At 42.5% G+C, this 13,647-nt stretch overlaps 1 protein-coding gene across 1 annotated transcript in view; it reads right to left on the bottom strand.

Moving 5' to 3' along the window:
- The window catches only part of KALRN (kalirin RhoGEF kinase), a 432,237-nt gene that overhangs the window by 157,447 nt on the left and 261,143 nt on the right, over window positions 1–13,647 (bottom strand). The window contains exons 14-15 of the mRNA XM_066323074.1: window positions 6,607–6,802; window positions 672–838 (exon numbers count right to left, since the gene is read on the bottom strand). Of these exons, the coding sequence (XP_066179171.1) occupies window positions 672–838; window positions 6,607–6,802 (363 nt within the window). The remainder of the gene's footprint in view (window positions 1–671; window positions 839–6,606; window positions 6,803–13,647) is intronic.

The raw sequence follows: 13,647 nt of genomic DNA, 5'->3' as shown, positions 1-13,647 counted from the left end.
CTAGGAAGCAGGAAGTGTAATGTTATCCTGTGCAGCAAAGGAAAACATAGAAACATGGGGCATCCAAATTAAATACTAGGGAAAACCAAGGGAGGCAGATCATGACTTTGCCTGTGCTTTCAGGATGAAATCTGAAAGAAAGGCAATGTAATAAGACTAAGATGTCTAAGCAAGTCCTGGGATCTAGAGATTACTGACAGGAATTTTTAAATCACCAGAAGATGTTAAATATTCCTGCAAGACAATGGATGTACAGCAATAAATGAAAAGGTCAAACTACCCTAATGTCATACACAATGCCTCACACCTCAGTTTCCTTTGCTTTGCGCCTGTTCTCCACCTCAGCTTAAGTCTGGGTCACAAATCAAATAATTCCATTCCCAGAACACTTGGAACTGAGGCTGTTTCTCCAGCTGAGAAGCGACATGGTCAGCTCTGTGCAGAATTCCCATAACCACTCATGAAGCCAAACACATGCACACTTGGGAGAGCAGAGCCTCTTCTTCTTAGCAAAGGGCCATTCTGTAACCTGTCAGCAAATCAAGTGCTGTTAAGGAAAGGGGATTTAGGCTGCCCACCTAAAGGTTTGGCCCTTGGCAGACACTGGCTCAGCAGTGTGGATGTGGCTGAAAACCCCCTCAAGCCCCTCACGTGTGGTTCAAAACTCTCACCTGCTTGACCTCAGCCTGGAGGTGCCGGAGCTGTAGGCACTGCTCTAACCTCTTGTGAGTTTGGTCAGCATTAAGCTCCAGCTCGTGCTGTTTCTCATGAAGGAATTCCAGCAGTTCTTGAACCTGTGTTGCAAGATCAATGTCTTTTTCACAGATCAGCTCAATTCCTGTAACATGCAGAGAGAGAGAGATATCATTGCACTTACTTGAAATTTCAATTTTGCATAACTGTAAACTTCAAATTTTTTGCCACCTATCACATTGATTTACAGCTCTCTGAGTAATTCTTTCTCACTTGACTTTCTCACATATAATATTTGGCTTTCCCAGCTCCCTAATCTTCATCACCACATTTTTCTACAAAGTGGTGTTTCTCTGGTAGTCATTGCTCATCTGATTCACCAGCATCTGGCCAGTTGGACTGACTTAAACAGAGTCTTGCTCAAAAACTTGCATGAACATCAAATTTTAAAAAAAGACAGAAAAATCCTCCCTTTTTTAGGGTAATTGATAAACTTATACTTTAGAAATGCATGTTGAAAAAAAAGAAGAGAAAATAGATAAGGAAGCAAATAGAAAAGTGAAATACAGGAAGTAAGCTCCAGGCATCAGATCTACAGTAGTGCTACAAGTGCAGGGAACTCTATAGAGAAAACTTTTTTCCATCCAGATGCTTGTAGAGGCTCATTAACAATGAATTAGTTTAAGTCAGACTTTAGTTCATCCAGAATCATTCCACAGACTGACTTTTGTCCAATTCCCACACAGCAAACAGAAAGGGTATCTTAGTACCACAGCCCCCTCCCTTGCATCCTACATGGACTTGCTAACCCCTCAAAAGTCTGGTCTGATTTCATGGCCCTGGCTTGATCATGAGACTGAAACAGAGGCCCTTCCTGCCTCCTGACTGTTTTTCTGACACTGTGAGCCTTGTGTGTAGTGATTACATGAAGTAGAGTGCAGAGCTTCACACCTTCTCTCTGGGTGACACCGACGTGATTGTGACTCTGGCTTTGCTACCAGTGCAACTGGAAGGTTTGGCCTGGAGGAAACATGATGTCATCCCATGTTCCTGCACTCCCTGGGACTGCAAACTAATAAAGACCTGACTCTTCCCTTATGAAGGTCTACTGGAATTTTGCCATTAGCCTCAAAGCAGGAAGGATAAGGAACCTAAAACAAAAATAATGTGATTGCAGTAATGCTGAGAAAACACTGCACTTCCTCCAAAGCCATTTGGTTGCATGGAATAATACAGTATTAAAAAAGAAATGTGTTAATTAGAAGCTGCTGAAAAAAAGTCTTGGACGCTATTTTTGAAAACCATTTAGAAAGTTGTCTTTACCTCCCTCTTTATCCTCCTCAGAGGCCCATGACTTTCATTCAGCAGTATCTACACAGGACAGCACACAAAATAAATATGACCTTATTACTAACCCTATCCCTTTTTCCTGGTTTCTGGTTTTATCAGAAAAAAGCACACGGGAATGCAAATTATTGGCTTATTCCCTTTCCCAGCCAAAACAAAACAGTTCCTTCATTACCAAATAAAGTGGAATGGCCCCTGGCTTCCCATTTAAAACTGGAAATTTAATATATGTTTCTATTCTTGGGAGTGAAGTTCTTTTCAATTGCCAGACACCAGGCCTTGTTGCTGCAATTAGCCTGCATATGGTTCTGTATCCTGAGGACATGATGGCTTTTTGCATGCTTGACTTCACCACACCTCTCGGATATTAAAGGCACAGCTTTCCCTCCCGCACGCTCAGCTGCTGCAGCTCTGATGGTGCTAACTCATCAGCAGCAACCAGGGAACTGCCTGGGATGCTATCCAAGGGCCCTGTGTGCTCCCCATGATGAATGATCTGCCCTTTCCTGCTTGTCACATGTCACGCAGATTTATTCTGCGGTGCCAGCAACGCGCGGGGAGAAGCGCTTTTTCTTCTCCAGTATTGGTTGGCAAAACAGAAAGCCTTGTTTCCCGGATAATTTCATACAGATTATTTTTACATTGTGTTTTGACAGCTAGAAAAGCACAGCTGACTTTCTGATAAAATGAACTTGGTTGCCATTTTCTTCTACTGCCTCAAACAGTGCGGCAGAAGTCAAGCGAATATTGAATTGAAAACATGTTGAAAAAATCCTACAGGAAAGAGTACTGAGCCACACTATCTGGCATCCTACAAAACACACATTAGCGACACCTGGGCTGTTTGCAATGTGAGATATTACACCAATGTGTGATAATACCTCAGTCTAGGGAAGAGGCATTGCTTTTTAACCTGTAAAAAACTTTTCTGAAACTGCTTTAAACCTGCTTTATGCTGAAATATTAAGAGCCTGTGATAGCAGAGTTAATATTCTCTTCTTTGCAATATAAACTACAATTCTAATTAACTATAAAGGACATCACAAAGCAAATTAAATAATTTCCCCTTCCCTTTTAAGCAATGCAACACTTGGAAAAGAGGTGAACAATGTCAGATTGATGACCAGGAAGTGAAAGGACTTGGAATTTTACACATAACTGGCAGGGACTGAGAAAATGTTCCTGACTTCAGCTCTACAATGTATTTCAGGTTTGACTTAAAAACAATTTGTCTAAGATATAAAAAGGAGCTCTGTAAACCATAGGAGATGCCCAGCTGGGGACTCATTATGACAATGACATTGACAATGCAAATGGCCTTAATTAATCAAATAAATTTGCACCATCAACTAACCAGCTACTGGAGTGTAACTGTCAATGCCTAGACTCAGACTAAGGTGCATATGCTAATAAATTACCTGAGCACATCATCACCACAGCTTGGGCCCAAGTGCTGAATCACTCCTGAATAATTATCCTACACTTCCTGTGGGAAATGGATTTCTCAGAAATGTCCAAATTGTCACTTTTGGAAACACCAGACTCTTTCAACATATTGAATAAGGCATCCAAAAAAATCAATAAACATTTCTGAGCGTATTTACCCTCATATTTAGTTTTGCTATCAGCAGTAGAACCAAAATCAAACAGGAAAAATAGCAGATAGGTTCCTTGAAACTAAAAAGGCTGGCTAATTAAAAATTCTAGTCTTGTTGAGAATATTACTATAATATTCTCTACATACAAATAAGTTTCCTGATTGACACAGATTTTAGTGAGGATTTGCAAGTACTGCAAAATTTCAGGAAATGCAACCTGACTTCCAGATTTACCTATTCCTTAACAAAACCAAGCATTTCTTAAAAAAATAATTATTCTGATGGAGAAAACAGTCTAATCCAGGCTCACTCACATATGCTGGAGTATTGGAAGGAATCACAGGAACATAACCCTGAGCTGGATGGAATTTTGGAAATACTGGGCTTGCAGAGATGCCTGATTGTGTATGGATGCCCTCAATATCCACAGAGCCTGACCTGGAGCATCACAGAACCACAGGATTTATTGTACCACCGTAAGAATGTTCACAGGGATTTCCACACACTCCACAGCCTGCTAAGGGCCAGTGCTCCAATTCTGCATCAGACATGTAAAAATCACGGCTGAATGTCTAAAACCTTCTTTTTCTATCTCCTCAAGACTTCCAAATGAAAAAGACATCATCAATGGCAGCACCTGGATGTAATTTTATCTGACAGACTTGCTGGCTTAAAGACCTCCAAGACAAAGGACAGAGTGATCAAAACGCAGTCAGTTTCCTGTGTGGCATGTTGAAAAGAATAAAGCTCAAAGAGAGTTATAAGGAAGGGAAGAAACTTGGTTAATTAAGGGTGGCTGGTTAGGTAGAATGGCTCTGGAAAATCACCTTTTTTTCTGGCTTTATCTTCCGTGGCTACAGCTGAGTTTTGATTGCAGCAGTGGTGACAGTGTACAATAGGAGGCAGCAATAGCAGCTGATTTCCCAGAACCCCTGCAAGTTTTCAGCTCTGGCAGTTAAGAACAATCATCCCCTACCCTATGCACTGAATGGCTATGATAAAGGATTCAGGAAGAGGGAGTAAAATTAAATCACTTTTTTATGAATTATAACTGTTCTTTATTGAAGTAAGAAGCAATAGGCTCCCAAGTACTATCCTTCTCCCTTATTTTTCCATGCTCCCAGCATTTAGCATTCCGTGCATAGCAGACATGGCCATTACCTTTGATTAACTACAGTTACCCTACATCCCCATGAGATTTCTGTTTCCCTGCTTTTGGGAGCAGTGGATTTTTATTGGGTAGGCTTCACAGAAAGTCATCTTAGAGAATCTTACAAAAACATTTTACAATTCATTGAGTTCCTAACCTTTTGTCAGGAATCCAAAAGTTGTTTCTAACTTCTTGACAAACACAGAATTTATTTATTTATTATTTCCTAAAAATCAGTCATTGGGGCTCCTGACTGTGCTCTGTTCTGGATCATATCCTTTACCTCCCACGGATTCCTTCAGGACGAAAAAACGAACAGACCGAAGAGCACAAACATTTAAACCAATGTCTTAGGACGAGTTTTCTAACTCAGAAAGCTGAAAGGGAGGCTGAAGCACAGGGCCAGGCATCATGTGGGCAGATCTCAGAGAGGCTCACACACATGGCTCGCAGAATGCACCAAATTATCTAGTTTACAACATCCTCTTGAAGCAGTGCTCAAGCCTCTGTAGAGTGCAGCCTGCCAAATCAGCCTGGATACTGCCAGATTGTTTTGAAGGTAGGTGCCTAGAGGTAAAATGTTTGCCAGAGAATAATACCATAAAATCCTTTTTATTTCAAACAAGGGAAAGAACAGGAACTGCTCTTGCTTTGCACTCTTTCCAAACATTTTAGAAGGTTAAAGTAATAGACAAGTAACATTCACTTCTGGGCTTTATGCAGTGATTAATGTGAATTATGATATTCCTTTTCCAGATGTAAATTCAAGAATACAAAAACTTTGACTCTTAGGATGTATTACAAATTCTCTTATGCTGAGAAGCAGAGTAAAATCCGACAGACTCCCTATCAAAATGATTCAAGGCTTTCATTTAAGAGCAAGATCACATCTCAAAGGGCTTTTTCACACCCAAGTTGCTACCTTTCAGTGCACTCTGAAAAGGAGAATTCCAGTAAGGTTTACCATATTCCCTTTTTACACAAAACAATTCCAAGCAGAACTAGCTGAAAACAAGAGTTCCATTTCATGACTGGTTTCAAGGCTCTTATACTTGGATTCGTTCCCAGAGGACTCTTGGATAAGTAGATTCCTTCTCCCCTTACTCTCTCTTTCCCTTGGGCATGTCTGCACCCTGAAATGGGGAACACGGAAAAGGTACTTGAATCTGCAGAGCATGAAGCCAGCCCATCTGGTCAGTTTGACTCTCACTTATTTGCAGTAAGATTAACAGGCTTAGGAGTCTAGAACAGCCAGACTTCATCCAGACCTGGAGGTATGGATGCCCAGCTCAAAGATCTGTAGCTCATGACTATGCAGCGCTTGTTTCTGAGCTGGAGCAAGGAAGGACAAGGAGCTTGTCCTGCCCTCCCCTCTCCATCCAATTTGGAGTCAATCACACACTCCATCCTGCAGCTGGGAAACTTTCTGAATGAAACTTGAAAGTCAGATTCATTTCCTCAATAAGTTTCAGTCTAGAAGAAACAGCAGGTTTTTACATAAAATCCTGAATCAAAACTCTCAAAACCTGTGGAACAGTTCTGGGAGTGGAGAGACAGGTATTGCCTATACTCATGTGAAAAGCCTATTTGATATGTATTGCGGTACATTTTGGGGGTTTGGGCTTTTTCCTGTTTTGATTTGGTTGGGGGATTTTTTTGTGGTTTTTTGTTTGTTTGTTTTTGTTGGGTTTTTTTGGTGGGGTGTTTTTGTGGTGTTTTGTTGTTTTTGTGGGGGGTTTTTTGTTGTTGTTGGTTTTTTTTTTTTTTTTTTTTTTTTTTTTCTCCCAAGTAAGAGGGAGATCAAATTGTTCTTCTCACCTGAAGCCTGGACCTCCATGATGTATTGGTGCAAGTCTTGCCCTTGCTGGATGACCTCAAAGGTCATGTTGTTCATGGCCAGTTTCCGCTCAGTGTGGCGCTGCAATCGCTGCTCAGCCAGAGTGAGATCCTCAGTATTGAAATCGTTCATTTGCCTCAGCAGATCTTCATTCCAAGCATCCAACTCTGCTGTAACCTTCATGGGCAGAAGACAGACACTCAGGATGAATGAAATATCTTACTCTCAAACAATGTTTGGATCAGAAAATACTTCTGACTCTGACCCAGAAACCTTCAAACTCCAGATCTTGCCCATTCAGTGGTGATAATTCACATTTTCCTTAGGTGAGGATCCGTGAAAAGATTATCAGTCCAACAAAAACTGTCACCTTCCTTTTCCCTTACATATCCCATATGACTCTGGAAGAGAATACCCACGACATTCTCATTGATGGTAGAACAAATGTTTCTGAATATATTTCAACTAAATGAAAAAAATAATGCTTCCAGAATTACAAAACACCCTGCAACCACACAATCCCAAAATGGCCTGAATGTTTCTAAAACCATTTTGCAACACTTTATACGTTACATATCACAGATGTAATGCACAACACAGAAATATGACACTCGAGGTTTAGGTGAATCATCTACAGATTCATAAATGGTACCTGGCTGTAACCAAAGACCTGCCAGTAACTCCTGGAAACATGCAAAATCTTTGTTTTCTCAGCTTCTTAATTGTGGCACACAGGCTGATGATTTTAGCAGTCCATTTATTGTACCTTCTGCATTTTACATCTTTCTCAACTGTAGCACAGTAGCCTGTGCAATTAAAGCAAGATCTAGTCTCTACCTAAGCAGCCCAGTCTCACCTCAACCTAGGGTCTGCTGCTGCAGGCAAAAAAGAGGGAATGTGCTAGCGACAATGAATGAGGGAGGGGGGACAAAGGAGATGGGAATTAAGTCATACAGAATTCCAGTCTTAGGAGGATTGAAAATCATTAAATAAATGCCTCAATTCTGATTAATAGGTCAATTCCTCATAGCTAGATTCAGGAGAGCTAAAAGTAGGTATCTACATTCCCACTTGTGCACATTATGATACTGTGAAAAGTTCTCTGCTTTTCACTGGAAGTGCTCTTCAGGGCCTGAGATGTTTAACTTCCTAAGGAACCAAGATTCAAAATTTTCTGTTCAGCTTTCCTTTCCAGAAAACATCATTATATACAACACAGGCTTAGGAAGGGGAATCTGCAAATGGACCAGTTCTCAGCCTTTCTCATATTAGAATGGACAGGAGCACAGAGTTTTGCACTAGAAGGAAAAAGTGCATGTTTTAGGCTCTTTTTTGAGAGAAGCAGAAAAGCAGACTTACTCAATGAAGAACCTGGGACTCAGCTGCAGAGTAGAAGGCAGAGTGTGGGTATCCTGAGGGGTTTCTATTTTTCTTCAGCTAGTTCCTTTGCCCATTCCACTCAATTACCTTTAAATAATAGCTATCTCTACACTGTCTTTGCCCTCATTCCTGATTCCAGCAGCCTCTGATTCATTCACATATCACAGCAGGAGGCCCTGGGCTGTGGAGACTTATTGGTAGATTTAACAGTTATGGAAAAATGTCCTAAGTTGGTGGTGGAGAGGAGTTCTACTAGATACATTTACATTTAGGGACAGATGCTCAGCTAACAGTAATCAGAACTGAGGTGATCTTGACCTCATTTCCAGCTACAAACAACAGAATTTATTCAGAGTGAGGGCAGGTTCCTACAGTCATGACAGTCACACAAAGTTCAATGTAAAGTCCTTTCTGCTCTTTCTAATGGAAGAGCACGTGGCGTAAGTGAATCAGAAGAATTTTCTCTTGGCAACTTCTCCACTTGGCTGCAGAAGGGACACTGACCACTATTGCTTTTATTGGTAAATCTACAGTAATTTCCATTCCAGCACTGGGAAAAGGCTCTTCCTGACCGTATTGGGTTTTGCCCCTCAGGTGTGAGTGTCCAAGACAGATCTGCAGCAGAGAAGGAATCTGCAAACACTCAGGAGATGGATGGCTCCCAGGCAACCAGTGCAGCCCAATCTCATGGCTGCAAACAAGATTCCATCAGGCTCCACACACAGAAGGAGCTGCACCTGAACATGGACCTGCCCCTTGTGGACAATGGAGCTAAAAGGGGGTTTTCTCTGTCATCCACTCCCCAGATCCAATCAGTGTTCCAGCTGAAGAGGAAAGGATGGTACAGGCAGAGAGGAGACAAGCTGATAAACAATGCAGCATGCAAGGGCAGCCCATGGTGCTCCATGCACACTGTCAGGGCCAGGAACAGAGGCTAAGCCTGCACCTGAACAGCTCTGGACAGCCAGACATGTCCAGCAGCAACAAAGGTGCCAGAGTGAGTGCCAGCTCTGCCAGGCCAAGAGCAAGGCCACCAGTGGAGAGAAGGAGGAAGGAGGGAAGCAGCCTTTGAGTGAAGGGTGATGAAGGAGTGACCACCATCCCTTGTGCTGGGTCAGGAGAAGAGAGGAAGGAGTCAGCCACAGCAAGAGGTGGAACAACACCAAATTCATCAGGTACAGGAAGGCTGGGTACATTGCTCTGAGTAACAAACAGATGGCTAGCAGGGAATCTAAAGCACACTAAGGCAAGAAGCAATAGCAGTGCTGTGATCACAACCCAGGTTTCCTGAATCTCAATCCTTTCTCAAGCCCTATTCCAGAGACCATGCTGCTTTGCATATCTCATTAAGACATTTCCTCTTCTGTCTGTACAGACAATGCCTCAAAATCGCAGCATTTTCTGTACTTCAAACAGGACCATTTAGAAATTGTGCCAGTCTGAATTTACTGATTTGATTTGGGTATAGGGAAAAGGATTTCTTTTTCTTGAGGAAGAAGATGTAATTAGGCAGCTCTGTTAACTACAGCCATATGTTTTTCAAGTCTAAAAAATGGATGCTTTCACAGATTAGTCAGGCCTTGATATCTCTGATAAAATTTGGACTGCATCAAACAGAAGTGTCCTGCCCCCTAAGCTGTGGCAAGACCCAACTGCACTGGGCCTCTGCCAGGAATTCTCTCATTAATGAGGGTCACTTGGCCATGAACTTATTTTATTCCCTTTTGACAAAGAAGAATGGCTGTTCAGTTTACCCTGTTCATTTGCTAGGCTTTTTTTTGGTGGGAAGTACTGACAGCACTTCTTCTTTTATTCACTTTACTTACCAGTGTTAGTGATTCTAAATAGACCTCAGCCACCTTCACATGCAGTGAGAGAAGGGAAGCCCTGCTCTAGTGAAGACCTGAGCTCTGCTCTGTTCTGCTGTGGCTTGAGAAAGTAATTGTACTAAAGCAAGAAGGGCTGTGACAGCAGCAGTCAAGGTCTACACCAGCACAAGCAGAGCATTATCCCCTGCTTCCCACACTGTTCCAAGGAAAGCTGCACATGACTCATTGTCAGCCACACTTCAGCCAGCTCCTTGGAAGGAGTATCCTCTTTTTTTGTGGATTGTATGAGGTCAGTGGCCAAGAAACAGCTCCCTGTTCCTAAAGGAAGGTCAAACAACCCAGGAGAACTGACAAGACATGACAAAGCTGCTGATTCCAATGAGCCTAGGAAGCACATTTTGTCGTTCTGCGCCTGAAACAGATGCTCCTGCTGCCATCATAACGGGAGGAGAAGTGATGCTGGCAGCGAACCCACTCCACCATGAAGTGAGATATGAGATATCCTTATCAGAGAATGGAGGAAGCACGTGAGTTAATGCTGGGTTTGTGTGAGCTCCATGAGACCATCACAGAGCAATCATGGATATACAGACTAAGGTAGCTAGGTCTGTTTTCTGTGCAGACACAGTGACCACAGCCTAGACCATGTAGTCTTTAGGCAGGAATCCTCCTGAAGCAGCAACTTAATATATTCAAATTCCAGCTGCTGCAACATGCTGCATTTGCTGCCTCCTGGATTTGTCATCTTGCAACACCAGCAGCAGACATGACCAAATGGAGAGGGACATGTTCCTCAGCCCTGGAGAAAAATGAGAGCTGTAGAGAAGAAGTAGACAGGTGAAAAGCAGCAGCAGTAATATGATAACAGGAGCAGTCCAGGCACCTCATGCCCACATTGGCAGCTTGCTTGTGAATTAGGCCAAAGAGCCTGCCAGAGCTGCAGCAGCTGCTGTGCAGGCAATTGTACATCTCCAATAACTTCTTACCTAAATCCTTAAGTATATTTTTTTATGCTGCTGATGATGAGATTTTCTACAAAATGGTGCTTCTGAGCATTGAAAGCTGCTTGCTTGGCCTTAAATCAGTGTTCAACATCTAAAGTTGTTTCATGTTGTTTAATGACAGCCAGAAAATTATGTTTGCCAGCTGAAGGAGGTGGAGAGGGAAGTGGGGAATCAAGTGAAAGAAGATAAATGCTATATGGAGAATGAATCACATAGGAGCTGATATTCTCAAGTATGGGCTGAGGAAGGGCATATGAGGAGGAGGGAAGAAAGCTCTATCCTGGGAGCACAAGCTATCAACACAAAGAGAGTGGGTTTGAGAGGGATCTGAAAAGGAGTAAAGATGCCCATGAAGAATAAGCAAATGTAGGAGGCAGGTTGGAACAAAAATGATGGTGCAAGTAGGAAGAGAAGCAAAGGTGAGAAGAGTGGGTGGAGCATGGGGGTGAGCCAGGACAGGAAAACAGTCACACAGGCACAGAGCAGATCTGTACTGAAAAGGCAAGATCTACCTCATTTCAAGAGAAAAAAAAGTGACAGCCATACAGCTGGGATTAACAGTGAGGATGGATGAGATGTAAGATTTGATCCAGGAAGGAATTAAAAAAAAATTGCAACTCCTGGATGTAGAAGGAATATCTGTGATGCAGGAAGAGAGGAATTATATTAGAGTTGGTGAGACCAGATCTCTAAGGCACTCACCAGAGGATGGGCACCAAGAAAGCTGAGGCTAACAGCATTGAGAGGAGGCTGAAGGAGCAGAGGACTGGATGCAGCAGTATAAGTGGGTCTAGGAGCAGACTAAGACAGGAAAGAGTAAATGGAACTGTCACTTCTACAGATCGTATAAGCAGAAAGTTTGCTGTTCCCCCTTCTCAGGCCTTGGCTGATGCCGTGCAGAATGACAACACTGTCTCCCCATTTTTTTGACAACAGACAGTGATGCCACACTGGCTTAGTTGGGACCTGAGCCACTGAAGTGTGAAAGGACTGTCACAGTGATGATTCTGCTCCGGTGCTTTTGACTCCTTTGAATCCCAAAAAATATCTGGAGCAACAATGGAATTCAACTCCAAAACACAGCTCCCAGAACAGCTTAGAGCATTCCTTTCCTTAAAATGAAGTGACATGCAGTTGGAAAACTCAGTACAGATGGAAAAGAGAAACAAAAGCTCTCTAAGCATGAAACATTACATGATCCCAACTTACAAATAGAAAAGGTTGAAATTTCCTTCAAGTCTATCTCAAAATCTCTCTAAGACTTATTTCTAATAAAGAAGTTCATACCTGAATGTCAGGTCTTAGTCATTGAGGGGGCTACAAAACATCTTGTACCTTCATGCAAGGTAGCTAATGTTCTTGAAAGGTTCTGCTTGTGTTATAAACCTGGAATGGAATGCTCAAATGAGTTGTAAACAAGAGTGAAATGAGCTGCTGTGAAAGCTGGCTCCTGTTTCCTCCTAAACTCATGCTCAGGGATTGTTGTGAACAGCCAGAAGAAGCAGCAAGAGAAATCAAGGCTGAAAAATTTAATTAGCAGGTGAAATGAAGCCAAATAAATTGAATGGGGGAAAATTAGATATCCAGCAGGTTAAGATTTTAGTGATCATGGGGGTTTTTTCAAATATAACAAACAGCTTAGAAGATCCAATTTATACTGTGCAGTGGGAACCCCCTTAATCCCTCCCAGAACTGTCTTGGTGTAGGAATCACATCACTCTAAGACTACAGAACACAGGTTCTGCCTAGCATTTCACACTGTAGGAAAAGAAACAATACATGCAAGGGAAGGAGCTGGACACTTCTGGGAAAGGGAGAAGGAAGCTTTTTTTGAGGTAACCAACAAATGTTGCTGGACATGTACTGGCTGAGATCATTCCTATTCTATGTCATAGAATTCATTCTGTAGAGGCCTACAGGTGAATTTGATAATCCCTCTACAAAAGCTTAAAGAGAAAAATATGTGGAAAGAGTCTGCATGGCAGTAATTTTTTAGGGGTTGCAACTCAATGCATTTTACCATTTGGTTCTTATACATCTACTCAGCACTGCGCTGTACATTTGCATTCACTCAAATAACGGTTGGTAAGCCTTGAAATTACTATTTCTGAAGCAAGAGACAAAGTAGACTTGACAGATCTTCCTGAGGACATAACTCTGGAGCAAGACAGTGCTCTGTGTGTATAACACACTCAGCACGGTGCCAGCACTGCTGCTGCTGTCTGCCAGCCCTCACCCCTCCAGCCTCGCTCCCGATTCCCTCGCAGAGGAGCAGCTCCCACATTCACATGCCATGAAATTCCCTGAGTTACCTGGCTGGCTGCACAAACCCAGCTGAAGGCTGTATCACATAGAAAGACCAACCATATAATCCCACTGTCTTGTTTTGAAACCTGCAGCAGCTTGGTAAAGGAATAAAATGTATCAGGCATCAGAGTTAGAGTTTCCTAAATAAAGGATGGGCTGTCATTTTGTGGTGTTAAAACTTAGGGCAGAGCAGCCTCCCATAGGGACAGCCAGGGTCTCTCACGTTTCTGTTATGTCTGTTTTCAGGTGTTGCCATAGTTTGGATTGCATCATTTACCCCAAGAACCCAGAGTGTAAATATCAGTCAATAAAATGAGATTAAGGCAAGAGAGAACAGGCAGCCCGTGCTATGAGCCTGTGCATTTGTAACCCAAATTCATATCTGCCAAACCTGCCATGACTCCAGTGCAACACAAAAGCTGCCTGTGAGGCTTAGAAGTCCTTAAAAAACCTAAATGAACACAGCTGGTCTGCCCTGCCACAGAAATAGGCAGGTGGCTTC

The sequence above is a fragment of the Sylvia atricapilla genome, chromosome 7 (assembly GCF_009819655.1).
Source record: "Sylvia atricapilla isolate bSylAtr1 chromosome 7, bSylAtr1.pri, whole genome shotgun sequence".
In the NCBI taxonomy this organism is placed as follows: domain Eukaryota; kingdom Metazoa; phylum Chordata; class Aves; order Passeriformes; family Sylviidae; genus Sylvia; species Sylvia atricapilla.
The sequence above is the reverse complement of the archived record's forward strand: the minus strand, read 5'-3'. Positions and strand labels throughout refer to the sequence as shown.